At 25.6% G+C, this 21,211-nt stretch overlaps 1 protein-coding gene across 1 annotated transcript; it reads right to left on the bottom strand.

The window, feature by feature from the left end:
• Positions 1-354: 354 nt before the first annotated feature.
• LOC145847342 (uncharacterized) lies at positions 355-7,737 on the bottom strand. The gene is made up of 9 exons (XM_082953574.1): positions 7,167-7,737; positions 6,741-6,877; positions 6,134-6,206; positions 5,877-5,953; positions 5,305-5,435; positions 2,526-2,641; positions 1,604-1,785; positions 893-1,042; positions 355-525 (listed from the first exon to the last, which is right to left on the bottom strand). The coding sequence occupies exons 1-9, from the start codon at positions 7,735-7,737 to the stop codon at positions 355-357; spliced, it is 1,608 nt and encodes a 535-aa protein (XP_082809700.1).
• Between the last annotated feature and the right edge of the window lie 13,474 nt (positions 7,738-21,211).

The raw sequence follows: 21,211 nt of genomic DNA, 5'->3' as shown, positions 1-21,211 counted from the left end.
TTTAAACAATTTAAGTATTAATTGCAATTTAGTATAGCTTTGAGTTTTATTAAAAAAGTTTTATATTCATTTTGATACAAAAAATTAAAAGTTTTTTATAATCAAAAACCTTAGCATGCAATGAAATATTTTATTAACTATATATATGTTACTTCTTGTGCAGAAAACTTTTTTTTTATTCTACTAAAAACTGCAATAACTAATAAACAAACATTATTTTCAAAAAACTTGCTCTTGAAAAATCAGTTCAACAAATTAAAAAACTGTTCAAAAAATAAATAGAAGTAAAAATCAGAATCAGATTTGTTTTTTTTAATTGGCCTACTTTTTTCAGAAACATTTTATTTTTTTAATTTAGAAATCAATGCACTGGCAGTAGTGGTCGTTAGCGAACCCGTGGTACTTTATCATGGGGCACGAGTCGTCGCACGGTGTGTTATGACGTAACAGGCACGGGTGGTATTCCCCGTAAGCGAAAAGTCGACCGTCGCTCAAACCCGGCGTTCCCACCCAGACGTTGGCGTCCTTGGAAAATAAAAGTTTTAAAAAATCAATTTAGTCTTGGAAAATAAAAGCTTTTAATCATTTAAGCTGAGCACTGATTTAAGCATTTAGTTAGTTTCTTCAGTTTGAAGATTGGCGTCTTATCGTGAACGTACCTAACTTAGCAAAATATTAAAATGAATTTGTTATCTACTGTTAATTTTGGCTAAGCTGATTTTAATTATAGACTTTAGCAAAGTTTTAAAACAGTTGAGAAAAAATTGAACATTCTGTATCAGTAAGCACAATACAACTCTACCTTTGTAAACCTCCACATAATAGTGTTTAAATAAGTTGATAATTTTATAAAATTTACGCAGTATAGTTTACATTAGGTACTTAATTTCACCTGTGCAATGTTGGTGGTCTTGGATTTGGTGCAAGCCCTGACGTTTCTTTTCATCCGCTTGGTGGCGTCCTCGGTCGTCAGGGCTTTGGTGGGTTGGGGTGGTATTTGCGGGTTCCGCCTGCTGCCCCAAGTCCAACCCGGTACTATCCCCTAAAAAGAAATTAAATCTAATTAGATATAACTCAATTTAGGTAAAATGTTAATTTGTATTTATGTTTCGTTGTTAGTTAAATTTTGTGTGTTTCAGAAATTTAACGCTTTTTTTTATGACTGTTATTTTAAACTTAATGGTTAAATGTAAAAGCTGCAGAAGAAAGATTTTCGATAAACTTTTACAAACTATTTAAATCCTATCAAGTTTTAAGCAGTGTTTTAGTTTCAATGTTTTACTTACCATTAGTTTTCATTTGAAGACAATTTAAAAATAGTGAACTATCATACGCAGATTTAAATCAATTTGTATTTGTGCTTTACTTTGTACTATTTTTTTTTTACTTAAAAAAACTTAAGTATTGTAGTAAACGTACATTGCCATGTTTGTTATTTTAAACTTCAATACAAAAAACAGCTTTATACAACTTTTAAACACGAAAAGTTTTCATGCAATCCATACTTTGAAAATATGCATGTTTTAGTAACATGAGAGACTTAATAAATAAGTTCAAATAGTTTACAAACTTATAACAAAATATCAAAGAACATCAAACAAACCTGTTCAATATTTGGAGGGTCGTACAGACAGTTTTCGATTTGGTGTAGGGCCTGCTTGCTGAAACCACCTCTGTTTCTGCTGGTGTCCACTATGTAGTGCAGACCCGTCCTGCAGTACACGGACCTGGCCACGTATTCGGTGTAGGTCGCGTTCGCGTAGCTCATCGTGTTTATTGAAAACCCTTCGAAATAAAGTGTTGTTTGTGCAAAAGGAAATTAAGTTAAAAATATGCAATAGTTTTATTTAAAACTGTAGTTTTTATAAAATGTTTGATACTATGCTTATAAAATCAGAACAACTTTTTAAATGTTTATAAGCTTCAACCTTGTGAATTCTGTGATAAAATAGTTCAAAGTAGTAATAAAAGTATAATAAAGGCTTAATAACTTAACTGTAGTTAATTCCTACTACGAATTTAAAGAAAATTAATGTACTTGCTTATTAAAACTTGATTTTTGAGAATTTAGAAGACTATTATATTATTAAACTTGTTTTAAAAGCAATTACAACACTTTGTGACGTCATTGACAGAATTCGTGTTTGACTTGATTGAAAAATGTCGCGACTAAACACGCTTTTCATGTTTGAAACGTCTGAACATCACATTGTGACGTAACAAACTTAAAGATGGCGCTCGGTGATTGATTATTATAATTTTTGTAGATTTGCTTTGTTCATATATATATTTATAACACTCAAAATAATTAAAAAACAAACAAACTTCTCAGGACAGGTAAGCTTTCACCAGTCAATCTTATAAAACGTTTTAATAAATTTCGCAAAGTATTATTTTTATTTAAAGTTTTTAAGCTTCACACAATACAAACAAGCTTATTAAAAACTAGCATGATGGAAATTTTGTTTAAAAAGTATTACAGCCTAATGTACATACGAAATTCTAATAAAAAACTGATTTGTTACCTCTGATACCAGGCACCCTCATCAGTTGCGTGGAAAGTCTGGTGACGTAGGACCTGTCTTCTTCGACCATATATGGGTTGCCCACGTCGATATAAACCCATGATTTTCTCAGTTTACTGAAAACATTCATGAAATAAGAAATGTTGTAATAAACAAACAAGTAAACACTATACATAAACTAGACTTGCTTGATTTACGGTGTCAAAATACTTTTTGAACTTAAAATGTCGTAAACAGTAAAATTTAGACTAAAAATATGAAAACAAGAAATACTTGCTTAACTTTTTGTATGGGAAGTTTATAGATCATATCAAAAAATGTAACACTTAAATATAACCATTAAAAAAATGTCCTTCAAAACTTACTTTAACTACAATTTGAAAAATCACTTCATTTTAAAACGCCTAAAAAATTAAATTTAATAAAAAGAACAATAACATGGCAAAAAATATATTAACAAAAAGAGTTTACTGAGTCAAAAAGATTGTTAGGTTTTAGACTATTGCAAAACAAAACAGTAAGACATAGAGACTAAATGCAAAGCATAAAAATTGCAAACCAAAACTTGCCCATTTTCTTTTGTAAAAATACTGTAAGGTAATTTGTTGTAGTATTTTGAAATTTTTAAACATATAAGTTATGATTTAAAAGCAAAAAAAGTAGACACAAAACTTTTATCAGTCAACGGCACGTGTATTGATTTATTTGTAAATCGTATCTATAATATAAACTATACCATAAGTTTTCAAGTTAAATGTAGCAAGAACTGATAAACTATTTTCTCATTGAGCAGAAAAAGCAATAATTTATGTGAGAGACTAAAAGTTTTATACAAAACTACCGTGTTTGGATAAAACATTAAAAACTATTGAAAACTTTTACAAGTCCAAACAAGTAAGAAAATCAAGACTAATTGTGGTAAAAAATTCCATGAGAAAATAAACACTACTTTAATTAGAAATAACAAACCTGAAACCACAAACCTTTCGGCAGCTATAATACGAGTTTTAACACAAACTAACCAGTTTAAACTACTTTAATCAGTTGTTTTTGTTAAAAATTTAAAATAAAAAAAATGTTTTAATTTTACTGTAACAATTTAGCAAAAAACTTTATATAAGTTTTCAAATATTTTGTCAAATTAAACAAACTGGTATAGCTATTCGAGTGGTCATTTAAAATACGAGTTTTAAAAAGTATGACATGACTACTCATGAAAAAGTATACTAAAAACATTATTTAAGTATCTATCTTCAAAAGATCAAAAAAAAATTCTGAGCTAGACTGAGGTAAAAAAACCTGCAATGAATCAAAAAAGCGTGTTACCTCAAATGTTTTACCCACAAAATTATATATTTTCAATGGTATACCTCGTAAGATAAACTTGTTTTAATTAAACATAATGTTTATGAAGATTTATTAATGTTTACATTATGGTATGTACTTATTAGTTTTAAACGCATAAAACATGTTAGTTTGATAAATATACAAATAATTGGTTTGATGTAAAAATAAAGTTCTCAATTGGCTTTGCTGAAAAATTTGTTACAATAAAATTTTGTTTTAGAAATACTTAGTATAGGAATTTAAAGCCCAAGAAAACTTTTTCCAAAGAAAAGTAGTAACCATAGACTTCAAAAATTTTAAAAGTTCCAAATATCCAGCTTTAATTTTCACTTTTTAACCAGATAGTTATATAGCTAAAGAAACTAACTAGAGATACTTTTTATATTAAAATCATACTTTGTTTAACAAAACGATAAACAACAACTTCAAATACTATCATTAAACGCTATTATTTCTATTTCAAAAGCATATTATTAATATTGAAATAATGGTTTTTCCATTATAAAAATCACAATTTTTTTTACATTAAAGTTTATTGCAAACAAACAAAATATAAAATAGAAAATACACATCCCAAAAAACCTTTTAAACAAGATTAAGTCATGTAACGAGGAAAAGAAATTTGATGATTTGGAAAAACTAAATAGTAGTTCAGCGATTGGCCAACACCTGATTACTAATCCTAAGTGTGTCGAAAACTATAAAGTGGACAACTTCAAAATTATATCAGTTGCTCGTAATGAATTTCACCTAAAAACTCTAGAAGCTATATACATTTTAAGCTTAAAGCCAGAACTCTGTAAACAAAAGAAATTTGTTTATTCGACCATTTTGTTTAATTCGTTGAACTTAAATTAGTTGATTAGTAAAGTTGTGTTACATTTATATTATTTCTGATTAAACGATTGCCTTAATTTGTTAATTTTTACTATTGTGTTAAATTTAATTTGTTTGCTTAAATACTTAGTTTTATCAGTTAATCATTATTTCAGCTTGTTTTGACACGAAAAAATACTGAAGAGCGTGTCCGAAAAGTACTTCTATTTTATATTTTGTTTGTTTGCAATAAACTTTAATATTATTAATACTTAATTTGCCGAAGATAGTCTAAAACACAAAAAGCAATAACTTTAAGTGAATATACGAAGCTTGATATATCATTTTTAAATTTTTATTTAATTTAGTTGTTGTTACACATTCAACACCTTTGTTATATTAAAAAGTATATATGAGATGACTAATACAAAATAAGTTAACTTTTTAAACTTGTGATAAATTAGTTATTGTAATTTTAGTCAAGTAAAAATTCTAACTTTATGTGAAATATTAATATTAAAATTAGTATATGTTAATATTATGTAGTTGTCTTTCAGAACAAAAATATGTCATTAAAAGGTAATAGATAATTTGAAACAATAAATATAAAACTAACAACACAATATTTGATACTCTTTGTAAAAATTCATCAATATATTTATCATTCTTCCATTTAAACTGCATATTTCTTATATCCACTGAGTACGCTAGCAATGCTGGCTCCATTACGATTATTGAAGAAATATCCTAGATATTTTTTACAATATTTAATTCACACAGTTTACATATATAAAAATTTGTATGTAGCTACACTATATTGAATGAATAAAAAAGTTTTTTCGTTTAATTCAAAATAGTCTGTAATTTGTTTGTTTTTTACAAGGTTTCTTTAGTTTATTTTCTCTTGAAGTTTAAGCTTATAAAAAATTAATGTAACTTAAACTTGTTTTTTATAAAAGTCTTTAGATATTAAGCATTATTTTTACGGATGAACTCGAAATTTATTGAATAAGCAAGTTTTTATCTCTTAAAGAGTTTAAGTCAATATATCAATCTATTTACACATATTTTTAGACAATTCGTATGAAGCAATTTGTCAAATTTAAAAACTTTTTACTACGCAACTCGAAAATATATTGAAGCAAGCATTGAAAAAATTAAAGCTAATTTTCAATAAAAAAAACAAACTTTAATTTCTTTTAAGATTTTAGAAAGTTTCATGTCGTAATTTCTCCATGATGTAACATTAGACTTGGGTTTGTAACCTTTAAAAAAACACAAGTTGTTACTAATCTTAAGAAAACTTAATTACTATAATTTTTACTTTTAAAGTAAAAAAAAAAAACATAAAGCTACAAGTTATAAAATACAAACAGAAATTGTTACAAACAAACTTGTTACTGGACCTTGATAAACAAATATTAATTAAATTAATCTTATCACACCTTCGTACTTTTCCATTTGATTGTTCAGTTCAAATCCTTCCGATGGCCGCATATCGAACACAATGAGTGGAACCTTTTATCAAAACATTAACTAATTACTATGAGTCAGGTAATATACAAGATTCAAACATTCACACTAAACATGTCATTCATGTTTTTATGCCGTTTTAGATATGCAAGTGCACTCCAGACTATATAAAGTACTTATGTGAGATGTAAAGATAGAAGTTGTGATTAGCAAGCAGATCTATATGATTATACAGTAGAAAAACTTTTGAGCTACTTACATTAACTGTAATTTATGCAACTCTTTTAAATTTTAAATTTAATGAAATAAAAACAAAAAGCTTGTAAATTTTTTTTTTTAACGATGCGTGTTTTAAATCACACTTTCACGTTTAGCACTCGTATGGTACAAACTATACAAAACGTCGAAATTCAGAATAATATATATAATCAGTTGAATTTCTTAAAGGTGTATAAAAAATAATCCTTTGAGCAACTTATATTAACTGTAATTTATGGAACTGTTGTTATTATTTTTAATAAATGGTAATTAAAGAGGAGCCGAATAAGTGAGGACCGGATAAGTGAGGAATGCACCAACCTTATCCTGACACGCCTCGATTTTGATCTTCCTCACGGTATCCGCATCCTTCCTCTCACTTCCAACCAGCCAATGAGCGTTCCTCGTCGCTCCTGACGGTTCGAACCTCGTCGATATCTTGCTCTTACCCAGTTTTCCTGAAATAAAAAAACAATCAACACTGGTACAAGCTTTTATTACCAGTTATTTATATTACTATGCACTCAATTGCACGTTCTAAACTTAAATATTTATATAATATACTAAATATATATATATGTACTATTATATACTCAATGAATACAAAAAATTCTGTAAAATATTATATATACTGTACTTCATGAATACAAAAGATACACTCAAGCGCCCCGTACAGTTATTAACTTCAAACTGAATTATACTATGCCATTGTTCGACTTAAAACATTTAATTGTTACGTCAGCTCACCCCTGTAAGTGACCACATCCGGGTGGCTCATCAGAACCTCGCTGCACTCCCGCTCGCTCCTGCCACCTAGCGGTGACGCCGTCGTCGACTGCTGCACCTTTATCTTCTCCTCCAGCTTGAGCTTGCGGGCGCGGGCGTAGAAGACGAGGGTGAGGACCAGAGTGGCGACCCCGCAGACGGCCAGGAAGGCCAGCACCGCCTGGCAGCGACCCATGGACCGGCGGCTGGCGATGTACTGCCGCAGCGGAGAAGTTTTGGCGGGTTTCGGCGCAGGGGAAATTTTAGTCGGTTTTCTGGCGTGAGACTTTGCGCTAACATTTTTGTTTAAGGGGGTTTTCCCGCCGATGTTTTTTTGATGAGGAGTTTTAGTTTTGGTCGCACCATGCGTTGCGTGTTTTTTCGACGGAAGTTCCTGTTGATTTCTTGTTTGCGATCTCGCAGGAACTTTACCTCTCGTGTTCGCTGGAAAGTTCCTCCTCACTTTCAAAGGAGCTTTTGATCGTGGTTTCGCGGGAACTTTTGAGCTTTGTTGCGCAGGAACTTTCGGCAGAGGTCTGTTTCGGCCGTTCATCAAGTCATGTGGTTTGAAATGTTTGAATAAATTAACATTTCTGGTTTTATATTAAAAATATGTTAAGTAAACAAATTAAAAAAAATAATATTTTTGTTTTAAGTAATATTATAAGGTCCTTGACAAGACGTTAAAAGGTATCCGTGGTGTGCGACTCGATAACCGAAAGGTTCTTTGTGCACCAGGTCCTAAAATAATTTAACCTTAGATCTGATACTATTAAAAAAAATTCTTTAAAAGTGATGATGAAACTATTACAGTAGCAAAATGAGTATTTAAAACTTTTTTTATTTCAGAAGTATTTCTAAAAATGATTCTAATTTTAATAAGTTTAAATTAATCAAAAATAAAGGCTGGTTTATTGTAAATCAAAAAAAATTTAAGCAATCAAATATATAGTAGAACTCGTACTTGGTCGTAGATTTATGTAACAATGACTATTAATTAAAGTTGTCAGAGTGCGTTAAAACTGTTTTGTCATATAGTGTCAATAATACTGACAACCAAATAAAATATTTTTGTATTTATGTTTTATTCACAACACTTAAGTAACTTAAGTAGTAGAAATAATAAAATTAAATATAACCTTAGTTAGTACACTTAAAAAAATGTTTTATAATTTTATTTAAAACCATTTTAAAGTATATATGGTAAGTTCTAATAAAAATAATGCTTTTAGTTTGAATATTACACTTTTATAAAAACATTTTATACACTTTTTATTATACTATTCGTTTTAAACACGTTCTTTGATATTAAACAACAGAAGATTTTTTTTAAATTAAACAAATATTAAAAGCGAATATTTTGATAATTACAAGAAATTTGCTATAAAAACCACTACTAGTAATATTTGTGATTTTTTTATTAATTTAAAATATAGATTCAATTATTACAACTGAATTTAATTGAATAAATTTGTTTTTTAAAAATCTTAATACGATATTTTTGAACAATCTAAGAAAATATATTAAATTAAAACGTTTATTTTAAAGGCCAGATGTTAAAACTTATAAGTAAGATAAACTTATATAAATAAAAAAAACACTGAGCTAAATTTAACGAACATAGTTATATAATGCAATAAACTGACTATTTTAACACTGCTTTAGTTTTTCTTACTTAAATCAATTAAACAAAGTAAACAAAATACTAAAGTATAAAAGTATAAAAACAATAAACTTTTTATTGTAAACCAAACGTTTAAAGATAAAAATACAATAACTTTTAAACCATATAACTTATAACTTGAACAATATACGAAAAAATTGTATTAAAAACTATTTTTCATACAGCAAACCTTTGTTTTATTTTTCTTTTCTCTTGAAAAGAAAATCCTTAAATACTTAAAATTTTAAAATTTTAATATGTAAGTTTTGTTTTTTTCTATGGTCAGACAAAATATATCGTTTATAGATTTTTAGAAGTTTGTGGTTCAAAAAAAATAAAGTTCTTTAAGTTGAGCATATTTTTGTTTCAAGCTAATCTAATTTATTTTGATTATTTTGTATCAAAAACTAAGTATCTTGATTCTCTAAGTTTATATAACAAAAAATAAGAAATCTTTGAAAAACTTGATGCACAAAAACAAAACACTTTTACAATCAAGTATAATTGAATCAACACAAAATTTAATTGAGTTAAAAATAAAAATTTATCAAGTTTGATAAATCTAAAATACTTTGTTTTAATTAAACACAACTAGATTATGAAAACCATAAACGGTACCAGATGAAAAAACAAAGTTAAAAGAGAAATACAGAAAAAAGCAGATATTTCGACATATTCTGACTTTAAAACAAGTTTGGAATGCGGTCGTTAAAAAGTGCTTGCGGTAACTTTTAAGCGCAAATTTTATTAAAAACATAATTCATCTTTTTTAAAGTCTCTTAGTATAGCCATTATATATCCACTTAAAAGAATTTTATCGAGTACACAAATTTTTAATTAAATTGGATTTGAATTGTATCAAAGCCAAGTGGCATCTTCAGAATTAATTTATAGAAAAGTTCGTGAAATTTAATATTATATATATAAGTTCATACATTTATTAATTACATTTCGTTTTGTTGAAAACAGCTTTTAAAGTGCATTTTTAAATAAGATAAAGCGGTTTTCAGTATAAACACTCTTAATTGACTTTTAAAGTTTTGTCAACCCAAAAACTTCAAAAGCATCAATACTTTTCAGTTTAGTAAGTAACTTGCTTAATTGAATTCACTAAGCGGTTTCAATAAATCTAAGTAAATGATTATAAGATTTTTAGACGTATTATAAGAAATACATAAACTGAAGGCACTAGTTTTTTAATTAGCATCACTCCTTTTTTTATTCCTTTAACTTATTACTTATAATGACTTTTTAAACAGTTATGCTTATATATGAATACTTGCATTAACCTTAATAAAAAATTAATAAAATTAATGTAGTTAAAAAACGTTTTTCAAGAACAAAAACGTTTGTATATCAAAAACTGTTAATTGGTTGTGCATAAAAAACAAATAATAATGAAAAAAAAATCAAATGTTTTTTCTTGTTTTTTCACAATTTTATTTAAATTTTTATTGTAAAAACATTTTTTTAAATAAAAAAGTTATTTTTATTTAACAAAAAAATCTACAAATTTATTAGTAAACGTTATTTTGCCTAAAGTACTTTCAAAATCTTCTTCAGTAGACAATTAGAACTGATTAATTCAAAATTTTCTTGCATATAAAAGTTCAAAAAAGGATATTATTACGTAACTATAAATCAAGTTTTAAGGTAAACTATGTTTTAAAAGTCTGTCTTTCAAAAGTTTTTCAAATAGTAAATAGATTTATAGTTACGTAATAATCTTTTTTGAACTTTTATATGCAAGAAAATTTTGAATTAATCAGTTCTAATTGTCTACTGAAGAAGATTTTGAAAGTACTTTAGGCAAAATAACGTTTACTAATAAATTTGTAGATTTTTTTGTTAAATAAAAATAACTTTTTTATTTAAAACGATCGATAAAGGCAAAAAAATCACAAAGAACTTCACACAACCAAGGGAAGATTTGAGACACTTAAAACTAAAATATTCTTACTGTATTGTAAAAACACAAATTATGCATGATAATATTAAGTAATTTGTTAGTTAACATTCAATCATATTTGTCATATGTAGGCCAATATAAAATATTAAAATGATAATTATAGGAATTACCTAGTTTTCAAAACAGCATTGTAAAAATTACATTTAAGCTACAATAAATTGCATTTAATTAAAAGTATATTTTTTTATTTCAATATGACCAATAATGTACGAAAACCTGAATTGTTAAACATCACTTGTTTAGCTTTAAAATTTAAGGCAATTAAAAAAACACTAAAATTAGTTTTACTACATTGCTAATTAAAATTAAAATTAACCGTGCATTATATTAGTTTTTCCATGAACTAAGTTTTAAAATAAAGTAAGGCTCTAAAATTTTTTTCTGATTTAAGTCTGTCCTATAGTTTTTAAACATAATTAAATCCAAAAAAAAAAAATATATAATTTATATTTATTTTGTTTTAAAAATAGTCTTGTAAACTTTTTAGAGCTTAATACAAACTTTATTTTGTTGATGCTTAAAATTTTTATATTATTTTGGTATTTTATACATAGAATTTAGACTTTTAATTTTGGATATATATAAAGTTTTTGCTTATATATAATATCAATTAAAGTAACATTTAAAATTAGTAAAATATATTGACATAAATTTTTTAAAGAAAAACTTTGAAAACCATTGTGATTTAAAACATTATAAGTAATCATGTTCAACTGAGTCAAATTTTTATATTATTTTGGTATTTTATACATAGAATTTAGACTTTTAATTTTGGATATATATAATTTTTTTGCTTATAATACAATATCAATTATAAGTAACATTTAAAATTAGTAAAATATATAAACAAAAGTTTTTTAAAGAAAAACTTCAAAAACTATTGTGATCTAAAACATTATAAGTAATCATATTCAACTGAGTCTAACTTTTAGTTCAAGTTTTTATACTAACGTTTTACTTAAAATCAAATAGAAACATACAGTTTTAACAAAATTATTATCAATAAATATCCCATTTTTACAAAAAAAAAAGTTTCATTTAAATAATTTGTTAATGCAATAATACTTAAATCAACAAACCAAATGCAAACAACACAAAAATATACATAATGCTAATAATTCATATAAATTAAAAGTTTATTATGTAAAAAATTATGTTTATAAGCTCAACTCAAAGTTCAGCTTCAAATTTGTTGCTGCAAAAAACCGCAGACAGCAAAATTGATGCAAATAAATTAATCAAATGCACATAACACGTGCTAATAGTTTAACAAGTTATCACTTAGAAAACAATCAAATCAAAGTTCAGACTTTAATCATTTTGCATTTTATTAATTTGTAAATGAACAAACACCCTAGACAGCAAATCGGAGAGTACAACTGTAAACAATGATTTTTGTGATGTAATAAACAATCAATTTGGTATAAAAGCAGTTCAAACAAATAAAACTCATAACTCACAACATTATTTTACTGGTAAGTAACATAGTTTTGGTATTGTTCCTTTTTTTGAGTTAGTAAATGTATTCTTAAAAAAAATTTAACAACAGTTTTTAGAATTTTAATATCATACTTGCTCTCGAATATGGTCGTATATAATTGATATTGGAAAAATTACAAAAGTTTTTGTAAATTTAAACAGAACATTCAACATTCAACGATGAAAGCGACACTTTTAATTTTCGCCCTCATGGCCGTCTTTGCCGTATCTTCGGGGAAGCCGCGGATGAACGAGGCCATGGAGAGGAACGTGAAGCTGATGAAGAACTGCAAGAAGACGGAGTGCAGTGAAGTGTGTCCTGATCAGAAGCCCGCGGGAGCTAAAAACTGCAGGGCCACTTGCGCGGGTTCGGATTTGTTGTCATAGTAACAATTGTTAATTAACTAGGGGTTGGGATTAATAATTATTAATTAACTAGGGGTTGGGATTAATAATTATTATTTAACTAGGGGTTGGGATTAAAATTATTATTTAACTAGGGGTTGGGATTAATAATTATTATTTAACTAGGGGTTGGGATTAATAATTATTAATTAACTAGGGTTGGGATTAATAATTATTAATTAACTAGGGGTTGGGATTAACAATTATTAGTTAACTAGGGGTTGGGATTAATAATTATTAATTAACTAGGGGTTGGGATTAATAATTATTAATTAACTAGGGGTTGGGATTAATAATTATTAATTAACTAGGGGTTGGGATTCATAATTATTAATTAACTAGGGGTTGGGATTCATAATTATTAATTAACTAGGGGTTGGGATTGATAATTATTAATTAACTAGGGGTTGGGATTAATAATTATTATCTAAGTTGTGATATGGAAATAAAAGTTGCCTTTGTGAAGTCGTACGAAAGTAGCAAAAAACATAAGTTTTGTTGTTCTCAGAAGTAGTTAATTTTCATACAATAAACAAAACTTTTAACGTACACAAAAACAAGCCATTCATCTACATTACAAATTAACAATTTAAAATCATATTTAATTCTAATACAGCTTTATATTAGCAACACAATTCAGTATTTGGAAATACAGCTGAAAGATTTTACCGATTAAGTTGCAAAATAGATTAATAAAGTATATATTTTAGTATTTTTTTGGTAAACAGAAAACATATATTTAAAGTTTTAGTGTATATTTTAACTGTTTTGTTGTAGTTTTAGCTTTAACTTTTAAAACCTGTTTTATAATACTTATTACAAAATGTCAAGCATATATCGCCAGCATTCTGTTAATCTTTTCAGTTTAAAAAGTTGTCGAACTAAAGTTTGAAACTTTGTTTGTTTTACTTGAAAATATATAGTTAAAATCATCTTTAAAAAAATTACAACTGTAATACATTTAAAAAAGTAAATCTAGATAGTAAAGAAGCTTTCCTTTTTTATAAAAAAATTTGCTTAAACTGTTTTTCTAGTAGAAGTTGTAGTTGAAATTTATCTCAAATACAAACTATATAGAATTTTTACACTTAACATAAAAAAGCAAACATTATGTTTTCTGCAACAGTAAAACTAACTTGAAAAAATATATTGAAAGCAGCTTTCTATGATTTTTGTTACAATTATTTACCCAAAGTTTTTTCTACTTTATTTACAAATAGAGAAGTTTTGTAGATATGAGGTAGTTTTTCGTATAGTTTGTAGTTTTATTGTATTTTTCTACAAACTGTAAATTTTATATAAACAAGAACTTATTGTGATAATAAGCTCAATTTTTTTTATTAATTATTCGTTTACTTGCACTTTTATTTTCTACTAATCTTAAGTTCAACACCATTTCTCAAGTGTATAAATTCAAAAACAAATGTTCAACAAAAGCATATATTGTTATAAACAAATTTCAACACTAGGCTCACCGGGTGGCGCTGTTTGCAGAGATTGCCTCGTCAGGAACGGACTTCCGGGTGAATGCTTCGACTGCATCAAAAGCTGCACTATGAAAGCGTTCAGGAGACAATAAGAAACATATTTTGAAATTTCGCTTGTCATTCAATAAACTTGATACTTTATTCTGCTTGTACTTTAACTTTTGTAGTAAATAAATTAAAAAAACTTACTGGTTTTATTTGATTTTTTTTTGAAAAAAATATTTCTTTACACTTATAAAACCATTTGCCTAAAATTACGAAAATCTTTGAAAAAATTTGATAGAACTTAAAAATAAGTCAACTTTGTACTAATAGGTAGACTTTACATTATCACAAAAGCTATATCTAAAACTTTCATTTTTTTTAAAACTTTTAAAGATTGTTTAACTTACAATCTTAGTTATCAGTGTTTAGTAAATAAAAACTGAAGTCTTAGACAAACCACCTTTGCAGAAAAGTAATTAATCGTATTTTAAAATTGTACGTTGTATCGTAATTAATTTCCGGTTTTAAATTTTTTAAACAACTTTATGAAACGCGTTGCTGTCAATTAATCAAGAAAATATTTTAGTTATTTTAGATTTTATTTCATGACCAATCTATAAAACGTTTATAGAAATTGTTTAAATCGATTTTAAATATTTTGAACCTTAATAAGTTAGCTTACAAAACAGAATACTTGGATGATAAAGTAAAATTTGGTTTTGCTTTTATCTATTTTTTATTAATTATACATATTTTGGCTTGGTTGTATTATTTGGAAAAATAGTTTTTTTGAAAAACAATTTGTACAGTACAAAAAGTATAAGGTTGACAGAAAGATTTAAAGATTATAAAATTAATAAAATACAAAATTATGTTTCAACATAATAGTAAAAAAACTATGTAATTACCTTATGTATGTCTACAACTTAAATAACAACAAATCCTATATTTACAATAATAAAATTACAATTAGTAAAATTTGCTAGCAAAACAAACGTAGTTAATAAAATAAAATTAAGCGACTAAAAAATTCATATAACTGTTTTTAATTTTATAGAAATTTCTCAAATTATTCTTCTTAAAACATTAAAAGTATTTGATAATCTAGCACACTAAACAAAATTTTTATTTGATTTAAAAAGATTAATATCAAAATATGTTGCTAATTGATAAAGAGAATGTTAATTTAATTTTTATGTAGATAATTATTAATCATTTAAGAACTTATAGAGGTTTTTGCAAACTTAACTTTAAATGACTTTGACCAAATAATTTCTTTAATGTAGTCGTTTACATACTTTAGATTCTTTTTTACATAACCGTATTTTTAAGGCCTTAAAAAAACAGAAAGTCTTTCTGTTGAATAAAGTCAGTTTGTCTAAACAAAAATTGGAAAAATTTTTGAAACTAAATATTAAATGCCGAAAGTTAACTTTAGATTAAGTGTTTATTTAAACTACTACTTACACAGCTAAAATAACAAAAGAAAATTATTTTTCAAATACTGCTGCTAACAAAAAGTACAAAATTGAAAGTTTGTGAACAATTAAATAATAGAATATAAATCGTGGTTAAATTTTAAACATTTAAGAAATTTATGAAAAGTTCAAAAGCTTCAAGCTTTAATGAAATATTTTCCCTAAACTAGTAAATACATTAAAACTTGATATTTGTTTTTGTTGAAGCAAATTAATCTATAGAACAAACATTTTTTAATAATATAAAGCAGAGAAACCTATTTTAAAACAGTCCGGTTATTAAAAATTTACAGCGTAGTTTTGATTTAATTGAGGACTAAAAATTACAAAACGACTGTACCATAAACATTTAAATATTAATAAATCTATACAAACTATTGTAGTATTTGTTAAACTTTATACTTTTAGTTTGATTTATAATTCAGTAAAAAATTTATTAATAATAGTGTTTTATCTTTCAAAATTATTCAATTTTTGTTTAAAACACTTTGTAAAACTTTTATTATGATTTGTGATACTTCAAACCGAATGTATATATTTTTTAACATTAAACTCGTTTTGTTCTTTAATTCAGCCGTTACAAAAAATTAAAATAATTTTACTGCTAACACGAATATTTAAGCAAGGCGATTTTTCAGAATTTAGTTAATACTTAATGGAAAAAAATATTTTTGGTAGGAGTATCTTACATGGAATAAATTTTGTTATTTGTAGCAAAAAAAAAAAAAAAGTTTTTCGTACTCAATTACTTGTATAAAAACTTCCTAAAATTAGTTTAATTAAAAGTATTTTTTCTAAGCGAAATAAAGTTGAATGTTATAAAACTGTTTCTTAGTACTTTGTTTTGTTTTTAGTTCTTTTATATTAAAAGTTTAATTTATATTACCAAAGTATTACTTAAGTAAACCTATTTTTTATGTGGTTTACTAAAAGTGATTAGATTCTAAAATTATATAAAAATACTTTATTAAGTTCAGTTTTTATAAATTAGTTTTTACTAAAACAAAAAAAACAAATAAAAGTTGTTTTGTACATTTGCTTTTAAGCTAGTCTTTTCAAACCTTTTTCCGTAAATAAAAAACACGCCTTTTATTATTCGATTGATATCTCTGACTTTTGGATCTTATCTCTGATTAAAAACTTTTTAAGGTTATAAGTTTTAGATAAACGTCAAAAAGCTTTTATTAATGTTTTAATTAATTATTTCATTTATTTATTTATGGTTTTTAGCCTGTTTTCGTTTTTACATAACCTTTTTCTAGATGTTTTTACAAAAGATTAAAATACATGTTACCCTAAATACATTACCTAAACAGTATTCTCTATTCTAAATAAAAAATTCAGTATAATAATTAAGTTTTGTTTCAAATTTTATACTAAAATATTAAATTTCTTTATACTTTAAAATAGATAAGAATAATCATAAGAAAAAGGTTAAGTATTAATTAAGGTTTTAAGTACAAATAAAAAATATATAATTAAATCAATAAACATTCAAAAACATTAAAACTACAAAATCAAACAAATCATAATTTTCTATATTTTTCAGTTATTTAAAAACGTATTCAATGTGGAAGTATACTTTTCGGTAATAAAAACAAAAAAAAAGTTTTAATTAAAAACGCCCGGTCAACGCAATATCCTTTGTTTTGATTATCCTACGTGTTTTATTTTAATATATAAACCGTGTGGAAACCAACTTAATTATCAAATAACTTGAAATTAATCAAATATGAAATTTTGTATATTGATAGCTCTTTCACTAGCCTTTGTGGCTACTTCTCAAGCTAAAGCCGGTTAGCGTTATTGTAATAATCATTAAAATAAAGTATCTTAAAGAAACTTATTGAATAAGTTTTCTTAAATTTTCAGCAAAAAGATTGTAACGAAATAGTTAAAAATGTGTAAAAGCAGTAGGACATTATAAGATATTAAAGTAAATATCGGTTGTTAAGTTTTGAAAGTAAATAAAAGTAGTTTAAAAATGGTAAAATAAAACTTATAAAAATGATAGTAAATAAGTTGTATGTTTAAAACTTAGCATAATTTTTTTAAATGAATAAACATTAAATTTTTTACAGTGTCATCCGATAAGGCACAGGAAAAAGCTGATGGTAAGAATTTTTGATATAAGTTTAATTGATCAACGTTAAATGGAAAAAAAACCTAATAATTACATTTGATAGTTTTTAAAAATTTTTTGCAACTATAAAACAACTAAAGTGAAATATTTGTTTAAAAAAATACTTTTGAAGTAAAACTTCTGAATGAGTTCGAATTACGTTTATGATACGTTTGTGTCAAATGGTTAAAGACTACACCAAAAAAAAAACATTTGAAAAAACATATACATTTAAAAATTTATAATACATATAAAACACAGATCTCATTGCGAAGTTGATTGCAAAGAACTTACAAGACGGAAAGCAAAACAACGACTGTTAGTTTTTATTTCATAATTATAAAATTTTGAAAAAAATATTCAATGTTGAGCTTCTAATGACAAAAGTTATTATATTGCTTACTTTGGTTAGGTCAATTACTGAAATTTAATTTTAATTTTTTAAATAAAGTTCTACGCCCACCTCAAAGTTAAAGTTTTTAATAAGTTTGGACTAATTTTATACAACTAGCTATTAATTTAGTTAAATTAAAAATTTGTAGAACATCTCTGTAAGGTTTATACTAAAAAAATCAGTAATGATACTTAAACAAAGTTGAAAAATTTAAATGTTTGAAAAAATTCATTTCGCAGAACCTTGACAAGTATTACTTTAAAAGTAACTTACACCTTTCCATAAAATTAATAGATTAATAGGTTTCCATTAAAAATAACAAAAAAAAAATTTTGAATAAATAAAAAAGCTTTTTTTATTGAGTAAGCCTTTACTTTGGCTTTTTGCTGTTTAAGAAAAAAAAACCAAAGTAAAAATGTTTCATACATTATTTAAAATTAACTAAATAAATGTTTGTAAATTCCAAAAAAAGTTTATTTGATTTATAGTGTAAATTAAGTACACTAAACGATCAGTTTACTAAACTTGTTATAATTCAGTAAGATTAACTTTATCCAATAACGATTAAATTTTTAAAATTGTTTTCCAGTCATTTTTGGACTTATTCACCACGCCATCAGAGGAGTAGCTGGAGTTGCTCATCACGCAATCGGTGCTGTTAGAGGACTCGGTCATGCCATACTCGGAGATGAAGAAAGTAAGTCTGGCAGTAGTCTTAGAAAGATTTAAGTTAATCTATATAAGTTATGAAATTGTTTTCTAATCGCCTAGTAAAAAGTTTATTGGCTTAAAAATAACACTTATAGTAGTAACTTAAAATGTTTTATAAATTTTTTTATAAAATTTTGCAAATTATAATTTTGAAAAAAAGGTAACAAAATGGCAAAAGATATTACTGATGAACTTCTTAAGCTTTCAAGTTTGGAAGACAACAAAGAAAACAGAGATTGTTAGTTTAAAAATAGATATGTTTTATTTAACAGATAGTTTTATTTACTTTTGTTTTAATATTATATGAAAAAAAAGATAAAATAAATAAAAAAGTAAAAAGTATTACTAAAAATTGTATGAGCAAAAGTAATATTTAAATAAATTCTTTAGAAAACATATTTCTCTTTAGTTTAGTTTATTTGTCATGCATATATATTTTTTAATTTATCAAGTCATCTTCGGAATCATTCACCACGCCATCAGAGGAGTAGCCGGAGTTGCTCATCACGCAATCGGTGCTGTCAGAGGAGTCGCTCATCACTTGCTCGGAGATGAAGATAAACAAGACTGTCAGTTTCATTCAACTCTTATACATTTTTATCACGCTGTTTAAGTCAACTTGTCTTCAAAATATTTTTGTTGCAAAACATTGTTTAATAATATTATTACTTAAAAGACTTAATTGTAACAACTTGATTGTTTTGAATTCATAAAAGATGTTTATTAATAAGTATACTGTATTTATTTTCCAGTCTCACAAGTGTTGGCTAAACAAATCGCTAAAGACATTGTTGAAGCTAAAGATAGCAAAATCAAAAACGATTGTAAGTTTGAATAAAAATACTATTTTAGTCTCTTTTATTTAAACTTTAGTACTGGTTCTTAAAATAAACATTATGGTTAGTATATCAAACACGTTTAAAACTACCAATTATAAGCAACTTTTTAATTATAACTTTATATAGTTGAAGATTGTGTTGTAAAGTGATAAAAAACGTTTGAATAAAAAACTTGAAAATTTTAAATTAGTGATTTTATCTTAAATAGTAACATATAGGTTTAGTACTTTACATAGTCTCAGTATATTAGACTAAATTAAATAAAAAAAAAGCATTATAAAAGTGAAACAAACCTTTGTTTTGAATTATTAACAAACATGATTCTAAATTTTATGTTAAATTAAGCTAAAGGTATTTGAAATATATAACTCTTACAAAATTTTTGAGCTTTAATGTTTTACTGCTTAGTATCATATAAGTTTTTATTTCTGTATTTTATCACAATCTTACTAGAATATATTAAATTAGTTTCTAAATATTATTATTTTTGTTAGATTAAGCTAACTAAAAAAAAATATTTTGAAGCATTTTGTTAATTTTTGATTAAGTACAAGTCTTACCAGACAGTTTTTATAAATAAAGCATGAAAAAGTTAGACAATGAATGAGATTAAGTTTTAAAGTAGATTTCTAGGCAGGTTTGAATACTCTATACAGTTGTTACATTTTATCTTAGTTTAACATTAACTAAAAGAAATTCGATGTCTTTGAAGAAAAAAATAAACAAAAACTTTATAAAAAGAAGATTTTAAACATCTTCGATACTTTTTGAAAACAAACTGTACTATTTCTTATCTTAAGTTGTTACATATATTTTTTATTTGAATTTTTAATTGACATTAAATTTTGTCATGTTTTTAAGTCATCTTTGGACTTATTCACCACGCCATCAGAGGAGTAGCCGGAGTTGCTCATCACGCAATCGGTGCTGTTAGAGGAGTCGCTCATCACTTGCTCGGAGATGAAGAAACCTGTAAGTTAAATAAATTTAAAACAAGCTTAAAAACAATCTAAGATTGTAAAAACTAAAATAAAAATCATTGAAAATAACATAATAAAATACGTATTAATTTATTATTATTTTTTTAGTGAAACATCTTATTAAAAGCATCGAAATCTAGTTTAGAATTTGTTTTCGTTTTAATAAGTTGTTGAAAAGAAGTTTTACGACATTAAACTTTATTTTCAAAACTTTTTTTTACAGTGAAACAACTTACTAATGACGTCATGGACAAACTTTCTGAAGATGGACTCGAAATTAACGACAAAAACAGCGACTGTAAGCTAATTAAACAATAATAACTTCCTATGTTTTCAATAAACATATACGCAATAATTTTTCAGTCATCTTTGGACTTATTCACCACGCCATCAGAGGAGTAGCCGGAGTTGCTCATCACGCAATCGGTGCTGTCAGAGGAGTTGCTCATCACTTGCTCGGAGATAAATTGTCTGAAGACGACTGTAAGTTAAAAACTAACTTAAAATAGCTAGAA

This window comes from Thalia democratica, unplaced genomic scaffold, assembly GCF_965202585.1.
Source record: "Thalia democratica unplaced genomic scaffold, ktThaDemo2.hap1.1 HAP1_SCAFFOLD_889, whole genome shotgun sequence".
In the NCBI taxonomy this organism is placed as follows: domain Eukaryota; kingdom Metazoa; phylum Chordata; class Thaliacea; order Salpida; family Salpidae; genus Thalia; species Thalia democratica.
This window is presented reverse-complemented; position numbering and strand designations above follow the sequence as displayed.